The following is an 18,796-nucleotide window of genomic DNA, read 5'->3' as shown; positions in this document are numbered from 1 at the left end:
GTGTGGGAAACACTGTGACATCTGACGGAGGTGACTGCGGCGGCTCTCTGCTGCAGCAGCGGCCGGGAGGTGTCGTCTCCCTGCCGGGTCACAACAGAGCGGTGTCCCGGTGTGCCAGTTTAGCTGGTGATCATGTTAACTGGTGACATTTGCATGAAATCAGTGAATATTCAACAAGGCCCGGCCCTGCGTTCTGCTCTGCCTCCGCCCCTCGAGTGCCAGAGGTTCACGTTTTCACAAAGTGTTTGCAATTGAGACAAAATAATGAATATCACTGAAAACATCACTTGTTTATGTGTAATTCATAAAAACATTATCCACACAAATACGACACATACTGTATGAACGAAAAAAAACACAAAAAAAACGAAACAACGCACTAGAGATCTAGCTGGGATTCAAACCTTGGATGTCATGAAGAAAAAAAGTTGACAAACTAGCGTCTATGTCATCTATACCACTACATTACACACCGCTGAAATGATTTTGTGATTTCTATCTATACATTGGTTTTTAGTTTAAGTTACAGTAACACAGGTTAACATATGAGAGAAATATACGCCCATGTTAACTGGTGATATCACAATTTAACATGAGTAAATGCAAGCCTCCAAACAGTAAAGTAGGTTCATCTTTGCCTCACATACTGAAACCTAACTGATGTACAACAAACAGGCATGACCCCACTTAACACTTTATTCTGTTTTGAGGGTAAAAAGGAAACACGTCAGCAGACCTGCCAACCTTGAAAAACTTTTTTGAGTAGCAACTTACTGATTTATTGCTGAAGTTCTGGTTCATGAACACGGTGTCACGCACGCGGAAAAAATGTGCCATTAAAGGTCAAATCTGTCTACATTTTAAACCCTAGAAAATAATTATGTTCAAGTAGGCTACTTGAATTAAATAAAACATTTTATTTAAATTATCAGTCATATTTAATACAATTAATTGGATAATAATATAACCTAATAAAATATATTACACTGCATATTGAGCACTTTTACTTTTGGTACTTTAAGTATATTTTGATAATACTTTTGTACTATTACATAGGGAAGATGTTGAATGCAGGACTTGTAACTACTGTATCTACTTTTACTGCAATACATGATGTGAGTAAGTCTTCCACCTCTGGAAATCACCACCAACAGTCACGCATGAACACCTGCAGCAGTGTTTAACACTGAAAACACACCGCTCAGTTCAGCGTTTCCTTGCAGCTCTGCTACAGTAGCAGCTAACCGCTAACGTTACCTGCCGGTCACATCGTCTCTAAACAGTCCGCTCACAGTGAAGTCCTGCACGGATCAACAGATGTTAAGAGTCCGGCGGCTGCTGGCTCTGTTTGTTACGCACACCGAGCAGATTGATGCGCTCACAGAGCCAATCTTTGCAGATGTTACCGCTCGGTGTTTGGCTAGCTAATAAGCCGTTAGCCTGTTAGCTTGAGCTTTGTCTGAAGGCCCGAGCAGCCAGCCAAGGTCCGACAGACACCGACACATTCCGCACATCCTCCGCTCAGTTTAACCACCACCGGTACCGGTCAGAGAGGCGTGTTTACTTTGTGTCCCGGCCCGGTGCGTCCAGCGACGGGCTCCGGTCAGTTTTTAATTAGCCTACATTAGTAACAGTTAATTTTGTCTTAATCATAGGAAAGGCAAAACATTTATAAGACCTTTGTAACGAAATCCAAGACTTTATAAATGCAAGGCTTTATTAATAATAATAATAATATAAATAAATAATATTTCTCCAAAGTCGACAGGTAGGCTACGTAAATTAATTCATTTCACAATTTCACCTTTCTACATCAAATCTGTTTACCTTTGCAAGCACAGTCCTCCCTTGGAGAAACCCATAGATATATGGGGGGAACCAACCAAACTAAACGGGAATGAGGGAGGAATGAATAACACTATCAGTAGCCGATATCCCCGCTTGACATTAGAGGAAGGAACCCGACGCTGTGATTGGTCGAACTCTTCTTCTTTAGTTTTTTTTTTCCAGCATGCTCGTGGCTGCTACGCTGTTTTAGCCATACGTTTTGCTGCCTACTATCATCAAGAGTTAGACTGAGACGGCTACTGCACGTCAACGAGTGAACTGAAAGCAGTCACCTGATTTTTGCGTAGTTTAAAGTGACAAATCGTATCACCGTATTTTGATGTCAAAATGCGTATCTACTACGCAAAATGCGTACAGGTTGGCAGGTCTGCGTCAGTCATGCACAAATGTGATTATTTATCATTGTTATTGTGGGCCATCTCATACGAAGAATCGGTGTGTATTCATGAATATTGAGATTAGATTTCTGGGACTCTCCAGTCTGGAGTAACCTCTTTCCTTCACTCACCTCCTCCTTCTTCCTCTTGCTCCCTCGCTGCTCTGAGTCTCCCGAGGCCTCACTGACAACTTTCCTCTTGCCCTCCTTCTTCTTCTCCTCCTTCTCCTTGTGTTTCTGCATGTACTCTGCGATATGGTCGGGGCCGTCCAGGTTGTCTTGTGGCTCCCATGTGTTATCCTCACTGGAAAGGTGAGTGCAGACAGAAGAAAATCTCCTCAGGCTTTGTTTTTAGGCAATAAATTCTCACTCTAATTGCTACTTCGTATTATTCCTTTTTTTCTATTGCCATTTTGCAAGAAAAAATAACACTGTATGCAGCTCTATTGATATCAGTAATTGTGCATTCGTGTATTAGCTTTAACATGCATAATTTCCTTGTTCCAAGTCAACAGAAGTCAGCATTAAGGGAGGAGACAGGACCCAGCAAAAAACATAGGAAATATGATCCTGTGTACTTAAAGTTAGGTTTCACCTGGTCGGGGTCCGAGGCCGCACTTCTGCCGCAGTGTGTAAGGTAAGGTAAGGTAACTTTATTAATACCCAAAGGTAGATTTGGCTTACAGTGGGGAATTGGGTGGGTCAGCATCCTTTTTACAGACACACACACATAAATACATACACACACACAATCGGCAGCAGACTGTAGGACATAAACGTAACAAAGGAGACATTATTCATAAAATACACTAAGTCAGTGGTTCCACAGGCACTAATATAATAACAATAATAAAAATAAACTAAATGCAGCAGATCTGTATTGCTACTACATATTTAATATACGTATAGCCACTGGGACAAAGCTGTTTCTGTATCGCTTAGTTTTACAGGCTGGTACTTTAATTTTACTTTATATTTTTTGCCTCAAAAATCAGTTTTCTGTCAATAATTGTTCCAAGGTATTTGTAGGTTTCAGCACACTCCACTATTTGACCCTTTATGGTGGTGACTTCTCGTGCCTGAGGGAGTGTTTTCCGAAAATCAATAACCATGTCTTTAGTTTTTGAGATATTAATCTGGAGGAAGGATTTTTCACACCACTCAACAAAGTCCTGGATTACTGGGCCATGGCCAGTTTCATGGTCTTGCAGCAGACTAACAATTAGCTACAGAGTGGTCTGCATACTTTAAAATAGTTCTCTCTATTACTGTGACACATATTTGTGTAGAGGATGAACAGGAGAGGGGACAGCACACATCCTTGTGGGGAGCCAGTGGAGGAGCATACCTCATCAGACAGTGTTCTGTTCACTCTTACCCTTTGTGTTCTGTTAGTTAAAAAGTCCAGAATCCAGCCAACAAGATTTTGACTTAGATTAAATTGTTCTAAAAGTCTCTCTGTTAAAATATGGGGTTGTTGTTCAATATAAAAAGATTGCTGATTGTCTTTAAGTTTATGACTAGCTTCCTGTATTTCTTTGCTAGAGTTAAAAGTATCAAACCGGGAATAAAAACAATTTAGAGCATTCGCGAGACCAAAATCTGAGTCAAAGCCGTCTAAGGTGACAGTACTATGGCTTTTTGGTTTACTAAGGCCTGCAATGGCTTTCATACTTGACCAGGCGGAGCCAAGGTTATTTGAAGCCATCTTATTTTCCAATTTTAATTTATAATTATGTTTTGCTCTCAAAATCTCTATTTTCAATTCCTTGGTGGCTATTTGCAACCCAGAGGCTGCTCTATGTTTAAAAGCAGACTTATCGACCCAAGGTTTATTATTTAGGTACATTTTGACCCGCTTACATGTTATTATCATGTCCCTGCAGAAGGCAGCATAAGAACATGTGACATCAGCAAGTTCATCCAAATCATCACCACATGATTCTATAAACATATTCCAGTCAGTACCGTCATAACAGTCCTGCAGGCACTGCATGGACTCCGCTGTCCAGACTTTGATGTCTTTGGTCTGGACTTTTCCCCTCTTTAGAAGAGTTCTGTATGTGGGCAGAAGGTGCCCAGTGGGGGTAAAAGGTGTGATTTATAAGCCTCCTTTACTGAACCAAAGCAGAGATCCAACATTTTATCCCGCCTTATCTGACAGGATACGTATTGATAAAATTTTGGAAGAGTCGTTTTGAGGGAGGCATGGTTAAAATCACCCAATATAAAATTTGGGGCGTCAGGCAAAATTGACTGTAGCTTTTGCACTACATAAAAAATAGCAAAAGCATTGGCTTTGGGGTGAATATACATGGTTGTGACAAAGAGTTGGCGTAACTCGCGTGGCAGGTAGAAAGGACGCAAAGACACTGATGAGAGTTCCACATCTGGAGTACAGATAGACTCTCTGACAGTAACAGAGTTACAGTATCTTTTGTTCACATACAAACATACCCCTCCTCCCTGGCTTTTCTGTGTCACTTCTGCATTCCGGTCAAGACGGTGCGGTGCTCCGAAGCTTTCAATCTGCAGGTCGGAATCTAGGTCGCGCCCGCTGAGCAACATCTCCGTGAACGCCATCACACAACAGTCTTTAAAATCCTTTTGAAAACGGACATTCCCCTGGAGTTCATCCATTTTATTCCTTAGAGATTGAACGTTCCCCAGGATCATCGAAGGCAGCAGAGTCTGCTTAGGCTGCAGCTTCCTCAGCCGTAATCGGACGCCACCTTGTTTTTCACGCTTCCGTCTCCGTCTACTTGTCTCCCTTGTTTCGCCATAAGTTTTATTATAGTCTCTTTGGATGAGGTCTGGTAACTGTAGTGTGATGTCTGACACGCTAGCTGGCCTCACAAGGTTAAGTTGCAGCAGCTCGTTTCTGCTGTATTGCCTCCTGGCTCCGCTGGCAGTATTAACTTCCCAGGTTAGCAGGTAAAGTAGCAGGAGTGATAGCGCAAGACAAAAGACGTCCATTTTCAGTAACAGTAAAGAGCACGTTGTACCCCTGAATCACGTTAAAAAACAGCCACGAAGACACAAACAAACAGATGTAGTAGTAGCACCACCCAGAACATCAGTCGCTCAAACCAAACTCACTCCAACCTCTCACTGTCGGTCGCAGGGTACACACCGCGCCCCAACACCAACTGAATAGTGTGGTCTGCAAGGAGGTGCTAGCAAATGACAGCACCTCCACCTACTTGTGTGAGTGTGGGTTTTCTACACTGACCCTGATTAAAACCAAATACAGATCAAGGCTGCAGGTGGAGAACGACTTGTGTTTATTTCTCTCTGCAGTGCAGCCCCGCATCGAACACCCCATTGAATCAAAAGCGCGGCCTCATCGTTCCCACTGATTAAACTGAAACTCAAAGTTGTGTTGTCTTGAATGCATTGGTTGGGCCATAGAGTTGATGTCGCTCTTGTAGCACAAATGATGCGAATGGTGTATTTTGTTTGTTGTTTAAATCTGAGGTTTTATGTGGCCGAAATCGTTAAAAATGTGATGAAAATATGTGAATCTGTTTGATCTGATATCATGCCTTCAATGCAGTTAAATGTTATGGTGAACAAACAGCGTTGTCGTTCATTGACTACTTACCTATTCTAAGGGTTAGGTATTTTTTGCAGTTTGTATCTCAGGACCAAGAACACCAAGAATTAATATTATAGACTCATACTTACTCTGAGAACCCCTTCCATTTCAGCAGAAACTCTACTCTTCCCTTCACCACTCTGTGGTCCAAAATCTTCTCCACCTCATACTCCTCCTCTGTTGCTGCAGCTGCAGGAGGTGCTGCAGGCTGCTCCTCCTCCTCCTCCTTCTTGCCCTTTTTTCCTGCTACGGTCGCCAGCTTGACGTCTGCTGAGGGCTCCTTTGTTAGACCCAAGGGGGAAACATGCAGACATAATGATACAAGGGTTAGAAGAACTAATGGGAGGTGGGAGTGAATTATAGTTCACCATGTTTTACTATATTAAAATGTTCTGTTTGAATGGAGAAAATACAAGGGCTGAGGAGGTGACCAATCCATAGGACTTCACAGTGTCAAGTATCTCCTGCATTAAAACTGAAATAACTACTAAAATGTAAGCCACAAAAGTCATTAACTGGAACTACAAGCTACATGCACAGTAGCCTTAATCAACGGCAGTTCATTTAACAGAAAATCACCAGATGTTCCTCTCCTTGTTTTGATGGTCCAACAAGGCAGGCCTGGTTGGTTCTTTCTGGAATAATTGTAAAGATTTACAAAGAATATGTTTAACGTGACGCCATTTTATATCTAACTGGGATGTTTTGGGAGCGATTCAATTCAATTTTATTTATAGTATCAAATCATAACAAGAGTTTTCTCGAGACACTTAACAGAAAAGGGTAGGTCTAGACCACACTCTATAATTTATCCCCCCAAGAGCAAGCAGAGTGACAGTGGCAAGGAAAAACTCCCTATTAGGAAGATTGTGGCTGGATTGCTGCGGACGAAGTAATGTTACACAGGGTAATACACTGGTAAGAGTTAATGACGTTTAGCCATGTATGCAGCTCATTTAAATAGCTCACTTTACCGTATTCTGTCAAACACAAACACATGCACACACACACACACACACACACACACACACACACACACACAGACAGTAATTCTACACTGTGGTACTGCTAGACTTCCTAAAGTAAAACCATGAATGTAAAAGAGAGGCAGACTGACCGTCAGGTGGAGTTCCATCCTGGCTGCTTCAGAACAGTCGGGCTCAGAGTCTCCACAGAGATCCAGGAGAGACGGGTCACAGGGCTGTAGTACACTGATACACACACACACACACACACACACACACACACACACACACACACACACACACACACACACACACACACACAGAGCTTCATGTAAACAACACGGTGTATTTCTCAGCTGTGGGATGTACAGTATGTACAGTAGGCAGGGGCGTCGGACTGGGGGTAAAACCAATACTGATTACCGGGGCCCAAGGGGAGAGAGGGCCTTTGAAAAGTCTGGAATATATTTTATTTCACCTGGATATTTTCCTTTCCTAATAAAATTTCATAATGCATGTCAGATGAAATGTAAAATTAAAGCTGAATAACTTGGTTGATTGACTGACAAAAAAAAGACTATCTAACGTCTCACCCACCCCTTGCTAATGCGCCAAATGGTTTAGTCCATCTGCACGCATTTTGTTTAGGTTAGATCAGTTGAGCATCTGATGGTGCGCAAACTTCTGCTGTAGAAATTAGGGGTGGTACGGTTCACAAAACCCACGGTTCGGTTCGTGTCACGGTTCTCGGTTCTTGTTATTTTTTCTTTTAATCTTTAACACTCCAGAAATATACTTCAGCATACAGTATATAGCTTAATTATCCACAATGTAGGATACAGTATTAAATAATTATATAGTTATATCATGTAGCCTAATCATGCACAAACTGAATTTGACTTGACTTTAAGCACATTATTAAGACCATCTCTGAGGAAAGCTAGCTGAGATTTTGATACAGCAAGAGGGAAGACATTGATGATTTCAACATGCTTTTCATTTATTTGGCAAAAAAAGGAGAATGTGTGTTGCCATCTACAGGAACTTATGTGCCTTTTTAGCACATGAAGATTGAAATATTACAGAATATCAATTGAAATAACTTGCATTTCTCAAACTGCCAACTTCAGTGTAGCTCTTACAAAAATGTATCCTTTAAAAGAAAAAGAGAGGAACTCCTAAAGCTCAGTCTTTTGAATAAGTCAGAATACGTTAAACATAAAAACAGTTTACATTGTTAGTTAATTTCCGGTTTGATAAAGTACTTATTGGACTTATCATTGTACTTACAATAACGACCGTAGCTGTCAGGCCCTCCTATATAAATCTCATCTCCGTTTTTTCCTGCATCCATCGTGTGTGTGTGTGTGTGTTTGTGTGTGTGCGCGCGTCAGTCGCGGGGAGAACTGAGCAGCCCCGCCCGCTGCAGAGACCCAACAGGATCTAAACTGCAGTCGCTTCAGCGACTTTGAAAGATATGAGTGAAAAATCGTTACAGCGTACATTGATGTTAAAATGTTTACAGGTTGGCATGACAGCCTGAAATGTTTTGCACGGTCTTTCGCTGTACGTTTTGTTGGTAACTTGTCCACACCTCTTCTTTCGCGCGAAAGGAAAGAAACACACTCTGAGGTCACATACGGGCACCTGATGGGCACGAGGCCACATTGCGCATGCATCGAACCGTGCGGCACACACACATTCCGAACCGAGACAAGCGGACCGAGCGGGTTGGATGTTTTTTCATGAACCGTACCACCCCTAGTAGAAATGTCTTTTTCAAAGAAAGTCAAATCATGCTACCAAAAAGAAAGGAAAGACAGGAGAAGGAGAGAAAACAAAAGGAGGGGAAACAATTGGTAACTGACTTCTTTTCAAAGAAAGGTGAGCACAAACTAGAAAACCAAATCCATGGTGCTAAACAGCTTGAATATCTCCGTGACTATTAGTGCTAAAAACAGACTAAGACAACCAATTGAAAGAGCAGAACATACACTTTCAAATAATAAATTTGGTTATATATGTAATCTGAGGTAAAGGCTAAATAAATAAACTACACTAGCAATACTGTTTGCATACAACACACCATTGTAATAGCCTAATTTAAAACATGTTTAATTTTAAATGAATAGGCTATAATGTCTATAATTAGCAGTAATAGGCTAATCAGTGTCATAGGCTTGGTAGCTCATTGGTAGATACATATCATGTCATCATTATAGTTATGTCAGATTTAGTAGAAGCAGATCTTAACATTGTGAAACACATGGCCCTCAGTTTCAGAAACTGTCACAGCAGGGAGTGGAGTATCAACACACCACTCAGCCTCCTCTTTGGATTTGAGACAAGGGAAGCTAATATCAAAATTAAAGCAAACCATGTTCAGCCATTTTGACTGAAAGGTGTTAAAGGAACACGCCGACTTATTGGGAATTTAGCTTATTCACCGTAACCCCCAGAGTTAGACAAGTCGATACATACCCTTTTCATCTCCGTGAGTGCTGTAACGCTGTCTGACGGCCGGAGCGGCAGCAGGCCAGTACATAACAGATCTGTGCACAGACAGTGACAAATTTAAACATAATTAAAAAATGTGGAAGAATCATCGAAGTAGGTATCGCTGCCTCGACGGTGAGAGACCTTCTTCATTTGGGAGGTTACATTTGAGTGTGTAACATGTTTTTAAAGCTAAGAGGGAAACACCCACATATTTGAATTCCTCCACATTTTGGATTTCATGCAGCAGCATGAAAAGTCATAGTATAGTATGTAAGAAAAGTGATCAAAAAAAAGAGTTTTCTTAATGTACGCTGTCAGTTGTGTGGTTCAAACTGTGCTCTGATTGGTTGTTTCTGATCTCAGATCTGGGCTGTGTATCAGATAAGAACACGAGAGGCAGTAATGCTGAAGCTGTTTACTGCAGAGAAAGAACCAGCGGTCCAGTAGAATCCAGGACCCACCTTGTAACAGAAGATTGTTGGACCGTTCCAACAGTATCACAGCTGCTAAAGTCTGACATCTCAAGACAACGACTAACACACGTTTAACTCTGTTTTACACTGACTGTAGAGGCGTTGATGAGGATACAATTCAAACAGTTTCTAAATTCACTTTTTGAGATAAACTTCTGAAATATTGCACACTAAATATCCAGATCAGGGATGGGCAACTGTTGTTGTAAAGTACCCTAGACAAACACACACACACACACACACACACACACACACACACACACACACACACACAGACAGTGAGTCTTCTGTCTTCTTCTTCTATCTGTTGTGACCATTGACATATATATATAATGGACCAATAGACCCCGTTGCTCTGGACGGAGACCAGTGAAGGCTATTAGAAGCACTTTTCCGGTGATCTCTTCCTTTACTGCGCAGCCTCCAACTGAGAGAGACAACGTAGATGTGACGTGAGCAACCTGTCTGAAAGTGGTAAGTGTTCTGGTAGCTGTGCCGAGAGAAATCTCAATCATTCCCAATCTTACAGAGACGGAGAGCGTAGGTATATGTAAGGAGATAACATAGGCACAGGCTAATTACTGATCACTAACATGCTAGTTAACATTAGTAATTACTGATCACTAACATGCTAGTTAACATTAGTCATTAAACTTAAACAGCTAACGTAAGTCGAAACTGCCTGCGAGCTTCTCCTGTACTATACGGTAATTCCTCTACTGTGTGACAGTAAGTCTCGTGGTTATGACCCAATCGTTAGCCTATTGTTATAAAAGCGTCTGCTACGGAGCCATAACGTGAGGTACAAGGTAATGGAGCCTTTTATACATTGTCGTGTTTCTTTAGAAATAAACAATGGACAAATAGAGTCTTTAAACATTTCTGATGTAAAGTTATTGCCAAAATGTATGCTAGTCAGTGGAATGCTAACGGGAGGTGATCTCTTTGTAGCGCCATAGGAGGTTCGAGTTCTGAAGCGAAGCTTACCCCCTTGGTTGTGACCTCTTCTTGTCCTCGTAACCTTTTCTCCTCTCCCCAACACACACACCGACTTAAAAAAGCTACTTCCTGTTATTCTACTTCAATAAAAAAAATTTGTTGTATTTTAGCAGAATACTAAGCAGCAGAAAGGCAGAACTGAGTACATTTTAATATGTTTATATATCGCAAATAACATCATTATCGCGATATTCAACAACGTTGGGGCATATTGCATATTTTCCTCATATCGTGCCGCCCTAATAACTACCCTGAAATTGTGTCTTATGCTGCATAGTGTCGCAATATTTCCATTTCTATCTGTATCTTCTTCTAGTCTAATTTGTTTAATATGTAAATATATATTTTTCTAAATTGTCTGATGTTATGTAGTCATTGTTGTCACCTTGGTTTGACTAGTTTATTACTGAACCCAGCCATCACACACCGCGCCTTCACATCCTGCTCCACCCACCACCACCTGGGGGAAACACTGTTACGGCCCCTCTTTGTTGGCTGAGCTGGCAGTTTGGGAGGGCTCGTTAGTTGATTGGTGGACACCTGGGTAGGCCTCAACCAAGACTATTTATGCAAGTCATGTTTGATTATTCTCTCTCTGCATTCTCCTTCTCCTAGGCTCCACATCTCCTGGTTTGGGTTTGGTTTACTTCTTCACTTGTCACAAACAGACTCAATGTATGTGACAAAGAGGGGAGACCGATCAGTTTAAAATGCCAATAAAGTGTTTATTGTAAAGTAAACGAACTACTATTAACAAAAGAATCAAAACAAGTGTGGAATCAATGGTATCAGTAGTGTTTGCAGCGTGTGTGTGAGTGAAAGATGTGTGGGCAAATGACAACTGCAACAAAATAAATAAACCAAACCAGGAGATGTGGAGCCTAGGAGAAGGAGAACGCAGAGAGAGAACAATCAAACATGACTTGTATAAATAGTCTTGGTTGAGGCCTACCCAGGTGTCCACAAGGTTGCAAAGTTTTGAGAGTTTTTGTGCACAATAAAGTCCTTAAATGTGTTCGCAGAGCAAAAATTAGCGAACAAAATCCAAGATGACTAACTTCCTCTCAGGCGAAAAAAAACATCCAATTCTTTTTATACATGTTCCTAAAGATGAGAACTATGTTCTAATCAAATTTCGTGAACGTCAGAGAACCTTTATCTGAACCATGGCGTGTATTAGGGGACGTTAGGGGAGAACATTGCTATTTTCACCAGGACTGACATGTGGCAATATAAGTGAGTCTATCTATCCTTCATTGACATTCAAGCCAGCAATGCATTGTAGCATCAGCCTTTCAGCATCCAACATTCACACCGCATTTTTTTCAGAAATGCAATCTCTAGTTTCCTTTTCTTAGTCATTGAACACAAATAAATAGGGGTGTAACGATACACGTATTCTTATTGAACCGTTCGGTACGAGGCTTTCGATTATGTGCGCATTACAAACTGAACGTTTCGTTGGACTAATCCTATTTCATTTAGAAAAGAAAGAGCTTAAATTGTGTGAAATATAATGTTCTCAGTGCCGCTGCACTCAACAAGGCAGCCCAAACGAAGTAACAGGAAACGTGCTGTCTGCCCCTCCCACCCCCAAAGAAAAACACTCTACTCCAGTCAGGCAGGCTATGCTGAACTAGCTCGTTGCAATATGGCTAGTAACGTTAATGTGACTATTACCAGACCAGAATTAGAAGATCCTCTAATAACCAACAGTTCTGGCGTTTGGAGCCACTCTGGTTTCCCTGTAAGTTATGAGGCTGATGGCAAGAGAGTGGTGTATGTTACATCTGCTACATGAGAATAGGCTACACCAGTGGGAATACTACAAACATGTCAACTCATTTACACCGACATCACCTCAGTGTGTCAATAACTGGAACTAGATGAAAACAAGAAGAACGATCCCCACAGCATTTAGGCAACAATTTCAAACTGATTCAAACAGGGCCAAAGACATCACAGCAGTGATTGGTACATTTATAGCTGCGGATATGAGACTCTACACTGTAGTGGAAAACACAGGTTTTAGGAACAAGGTTAAAGTAACTGAGCCCTGTTACACTATTCCTTCACGAGCCCATTTCAGCCAGACCCTAATTCCTGCGTTGTACAAAAAAACAAAAGCCCAAATAGAGAACAAATTGTCCAAAGTACCAGCTGTTGCTCTTACAGCACACGGCTGGACGTCAAGTGCTACACAAGGCTACCTGACTGTAACGTGTATATTTTATTTATAAGGAGCTGTTTTTGTTTTATATACAGCTCAGAAGAATAATATAACATTGTAAAAGCTAGGGCTGCACAATATGAGGAAAATATGCAATATGCCATGAGTTTGAGCATCCAAAGCCCCTGAAAAATGCTAATGAGCATCAGAAAATAAATAATAATCATTTAAAAAGAAAATATTCTCAGCAATTAATCATTAAAACACACAGCATCAGGGGAAACAGCATTTGACCCACTTCTAACAGGTCTAACCCTTCAAAGGAAAGGAACGTAATATGTAGTCGTAGCCACAATAACATACATGTAGGAGGAAACAGCTTGGCTCTGAAAACATGTTCACGAGGCAGTGTGAATGCGCTGGTGATATTTAAGGCTACCACTCAGAGAAAAAGTTTTCCCACATTGTTCACACCAGTAAGGCTTCTCTCCAGTGTGAATGCGCTGGTGATATTTAAGGCTACTACTCTGAGAAAACGTTCTCCCACATTGTTCACACCAGTACGGCTTCTCTCCAGTGTGAACACGTCGGTGGATTTCTAGGTTACTACTCTGAGTAAAACTTTTCCCACACTGTTCACACCAGTACGGCTTCTCTCCAGTGTGAATGCGTTGATGGTTTTTTAGGATACTCTGTTGTGTGAAAGCTGCCCCACATTGATCACAGCTGTACGGCTTCTCTCCAGTGTGAACACGTTGGTGGATTTCTAGGTTACTACTGTGAGAAAAACCTTTCCCACACTGTTCACACCAGTACGGCTTCTCTCCAGTGTGAATGCGTTGATGGATTTTTAGGTGACTCTGTTGTGTGAAAGCTGCCCCACATTGATCACAGATGTGTAGATTCTCTCCAGTGTGAACTCTCTGATGAATCTTTAAATATCCAGATGTTGTGAAGGATTTGTCACAGTGTTGACAGTGGTGACGTTTGGGTCCCTCTCCTCCTCTCCGTTTCTATAGCAACAGACAAACAGAGAGAGAGAGAGAGAGAGAGAGTTAGTGAACAGCCTTCTTTAAACCCTGGACTTGCTCTCTCACTCACAATTGTAACTCTTCATACAATACATTTATGACAAAATGAAAAAAAAATTATGTGCAGTGGGCCCGTTGTTTCTACAGTTTAATTAGTACAGTTAATCCCATTGCAAGACCACCAGCAGCATGCTACTACTAACGTAACGATAGCATCTCTGAGCAAGTGCAACGTTGACGCTGTCATGCACGTGGCACGCAACTTTGCGAGGGGGAGGAGCTGGGGGCAGCTGGTCTGTGTGCACTGTAAAAAACTTCACTGTAATTTGGAAAGAAAATTCAATTTGGATTTTATCTACCTGGGCGGTGCGACCACATAGAACCAATGTATGGGAAGCACTGCTTCTAAATTCAGTAGTGTGGACGTCAGGTGTAAACATGGCAAAAGATTTTCATTTTAAAAATGTTAAATAGTGTTAGGTAACCCCCCAGGCTTACAGAAATTGTTACCAAAGTTACCAAATGGCTCAGAATAACATGAAATCAACATGTTGTTAACGTGGTATTGCACAGAAGTAGAATTTATAAATCCAGGAAAACCGATAAAGAGAGGCTTGACCTAATCCCATCAGAGTATCCTGGCGTTGTGTGTTTCTCAACGGCCAAGTCAGGCTGAGGAGTAGAGACTAGGTCGAGCCAGGCTGAGGAGGAGCGACTAGGTCGAGTCAGGCTGAAGTAATTTGGATAGATGAGCGTTCACGGCTTTCCTCAATAGACCGCAAGGTCAATCACAGATTTCCTGATGCTAAAATGGAGAATATGCGTTGTGCATACTTTACAGAATGAGCAGCAGCTTCTTTTGGAAGTTTGATGAAGTGAAACACATTATTTGTAAAGAAGAAACACGGTTGCTGTAATGAAACAGCGAGAGAAAGTGTTGCAGACGATCGCAGACCGCCTGAATGCGTCATAATCATACCATTCAAAGAGTTAGGCTACTAATCATTTACACACATTAACAGTTGTAGCTAGGGCTGCACAATATTTCCTAAATGTTGTGTTAACTTGAAATGAGTAAACCTCGTGGTGCATTCAAAGTTACAGTAAAATACCCTTTACTCATCTGTTATTGTCGTTTAACAGCAATTTACTGGTGAAATAAGTTATTATTGTTATGTTATTACTACATTTTTAAAAAATCATTTAAATTCCTCCCTTTTTTGTGCTGATCCGAAAAATTTATCCGATCTGTGACTCAACACGGTGATCCAAACCGAACCGTGAGTTTGGTGATCCATTGCACCTCTACTATTTTACATGTATGTATATGTATGAGCATATTGCAATGTGGAGAGTCATTTATATATAAATCCTAAAAGACATTTGTGAAACCCTCTGTGTGCATTCATTAATACTGAGATTAGATTTCTGGGACTCTTCAGTCTGGAGGAATCTCTTTCCTTCACTCACCTCCTCCTTCTTCCTCTTGCTCCCTCTCTCCTCTGAGTCTCCCGAGGCCTCACTGACAACTTTCCTCTTGCCCTCCCTCTTCTTCTCCTCCTTCTCCTCGTGTTTCTGCATGTACTCGGCGATATGGTCGGGGCAGTCCAGGTTGTCTTGTGGCTCCCATGTGTTATCCTCACTGGAAAGGTGAGTGCAGACAGAAGAAAATCTCCTCAGGCTTTGTTTTTAATTGTCACTGTAATTGCTAATTTATATTATTCCTTTTTTTCTATTGCCATTTTGTAAGGTTATTTGCAGGTCTGCAACTTATGCTGTAGATTATTTGCAATTTGTAAATTAACAAGATACTATATATAATATATATATTAGGGCTGGACCCGAATATTCGAATATTCGTTCGGTGGGTTGGTATTCAATTTGAAAATTTGACATTCGTTTTTTTTTTATTTTGGTTTATTTATTTTCTGCATTTATCTCTCGTTCACACTCCAGTCCAGTTGGTGGCGGTAATGCACATTTAAGTTGGTTTGCCAACCGCCAATAAACTACAAGGAAGAAGAAGATACTGTCGGTACACGATGACGCCCACTTTGAGTATTTAGCAAGCTGGGCAGAGAACAAGTGCGGAAATGGAAAACTGTTTCGCGTTTTTCCATTGTGATTCGGCCAGAAACTTCAACATTGTGAGGCGAAGAGATCGTTTTGGAATATAAAGCTTGGATATTACATTTCCATTTATTGTTGTGGATTTATGAAAATCAAGTTTTGGTCCAAATACCACTTTGTTGCTGAAAGGACAACGAAAACAGGTATGCATGCACTCTCGGCATTACGGCTGAATTGTTTTATTTTCTGTTACTTTGTAACAGTTGTGTACATGGCTGTATAGTTTAAAGATTTAATGCTTTAAAGTAATAAAAACGCTCATGAGTGGAAGTTTTATCGAGGTTACAGCGACGCCCCAGTCACAAAGTGTCCCGTTGACGAGACGGTGATCCTTGAGAGGTTAAAAGTTTATTAATTTTGAACGCGTCTGGCCTGTCCATCTATATTGCACCAAATACGACACTGCACTCCCTTGTGAAGTCGTCTGGATGAAAGGTTCTCAAAATAATCAACATGCAAACAAACAGACAGACACATAGAGATTCCTGCCTTTATTAGAGATAATAATATGTTCAGCCCCCTCTCTCCGAAGCTTCGAATATTCGATGCTCATTACTATTGAAGCTTCAAAGCTCAAAAAATGGTATTCGGACCAGCCCTAATATATATACATACATATACCTACATACAGTTGTGCTCATAAGTTTATGAACCTGCTAAAGTTGACTAAAAAGAGTAATAAAAAAATCTTTTGGAAAATTTAGTAATGCCTTAATTAAACAAATTAGCAGAAATCCAATTTTCTTTGTGAATGAATAATGTATCGTAAATAAATAAATGTTCTTCTTTAAAGTACAGGGGGCATAAGTAAGTACACCCCTATATTAAATTCCCATAGAGGAAGGCAGATTTCTATTGTTAAAGGCCAGTTATTTCATGGATCCAGGATACTATGCATCCTGATAAAGTTCCCTTGGCCTTTGGAAATAAAATAGCCCCCCCACATCATCACATATCCTTCACCATACATAGACATTTGCATGGGGTACTTTCCATAAGATCATCTCTGAATGCAAATCAAACCAGCTATTAGACTAACAGAAATAAAACCATGCCTGCCTCTATGGGAATTTAACATAGGGGTGTGTGTACTTATGCTACCTAATAAGTGCTACTAATGCTAACATTTATTTATTTACGATACATTATTCATTCACAAAGAAAATTGGTGTCCTTAAAGGTTGGATTTCTCCTAATTGTTTTGATTAAGGCATTAAGATCAATATCAATTTTTCCTCTTTTTGGTCAACTTTAGCATGGGTTCCTCAACTTATGAGCACCACTGTATATATCTATATATATGGATCAAGAACACCAAGTATTTATATTATATACTCGTACTTACTCTGAGAACCCCTTCCATTTCAGCAGAAACTCTACTCTTCCCTTCACCACTCTGCGGTCCAAAACCTTCTCCACCACATACTCCTCCTCCACCTCCTCATCCTCTTCCTCCTTCACTGCTGCAGCTGCAGGCTGCTGCTCCTCCTCTTCCTCCTTCACTGCTGCAGCTGCAGGCTGCTCCTCCTCTTCGGCCTTCTTGCCCTTCTTTCCTGCTACGGTGGCCAGCTTGACGTCTGCTGAGGGCTCCTTTGGTAGACCCAAGGGGGAAACATGCAGACATAATGATACAAGGGTTAGAAGAACTAATGGGAGGTGGGAGTGAATTATAGTTGACCATGTTTTACTATATTAAAATGTTCTGTTTGAATGGAGAAAATGCAATACTTCAGAGCAGTGTTTCCTCTATGTTGATTTTATTGTGGCGGCCCGCCATGGCTTAATTTCTTCCGCCATGGTATCAGAAATAGGGCAGATGCACAATGTAGTCACGGTTGTCTTTTAAATGATCCTGCCGACATAACGCAACCCCCCCCCGTTGGCTGCCGCTCACATTTAACAACAAGCAGAACTATTCAGAGGTCATTGGACCCGTCCAGTTTAACTCTACATACTGTTGTGTTTTTGTTGTTTAACAGCAAGTTACTGGTGAAATAAGTTATTATTATGTTATTATTAAATTTTTAATAAATAATTTAAATTCCTCCCTTTTTTGTACTGATACGAAAAATGTATCCGATCTGTGACTCAAAACCGTGATCCAAACCGAAACGTGAGTTTGGTGATCCATTGCACCTCTACTATTTTACATGTATGTATATGCATGAGCATATTGCAATGTGGAGAGTCATTTATATATAAATCCTAAAAGACATTTGTGAAACCCTCTGTGTGCATTCATTAATATTGAGATTAGATTTCTGGGACTCTTCAGTCTGGAGGAATCTCTTTCCTTCACTCACCTCCTCCTTCCTCTTGCTCCCTCGCTCCTCTGAGTCTCCCGAGGCCTCACTGACAACGTTCCTCTTTCCCTCCTTCTTCTTCTCCTCCTTCTCCTTGTGTTTCTGCATGTACTCGGCGATATGGTCGGGACCGTCCAGGTTGTCTTGCGGCTCCCATGTGTTATCCTCACTGGAAAGGTGAGTGCAGACAGAAGAAAATCTCCTCAGGCTTTGTTTTTAGGCAATACATTCTCACTCTAATTGCTAATTCGTATTATTCCTTTTTTCTATTGCCATTTTGTAAGGTTATTTGCGGGTCTGCAACATAGTGTCAAAATACCAAACCTTCAACTTTGAGAGCATGATACAATGCCGACATTTATGCTGTAGATTAGCGGTTTTCAATAATAAATAATTATATTTTA

The 18,796-nt window shown here is 41.0% G+C and overlaps 1 protein-coding gene and 1 pseudogene across 1 annotated transcript; both read right to left on the bottom strand.

The window, feature by feature from the left end:
- The window catches only part of LOC120572754, a 572,223-nt pseudogene that overhangs the window by 299,180 nt on the left and 254,247 nt on the right, over window positions 1-18,796 (bottom strand).
- LOC120572944 (zinc finger protein 239-like) lies at window positions 11,703-13,911 on the bottom strand (the record flags this gene model as incomplete). Its single annotated transcript, XM_039822478.1, has 1 exon — window positions 11,703-13,911. A coding segment is annotated over one exon (585 nt), but the record flags the coding sequence as incomplete, so codon positions are not given.

The sequence above is a fragment of the Perca fluviatilis genome, chromosome 14, assembly GCF_010015445.1.
Source record: "Perca fluviatilis chromosome 14, GENO_Pfluv_1.0, whole genome shotgun sequence".
NCBI classification, from domain to species: Eukaryota; Metazoa; Chordata; class Actinopteri; order Perciformes; family Percidae; genus Perca; species Perca fluviatilis.
The sequence above is the reverse complement of the archived record's forward strand: the minus strand, read 5'-3'. Positions and strand labels throughout refer to the sequence as shown.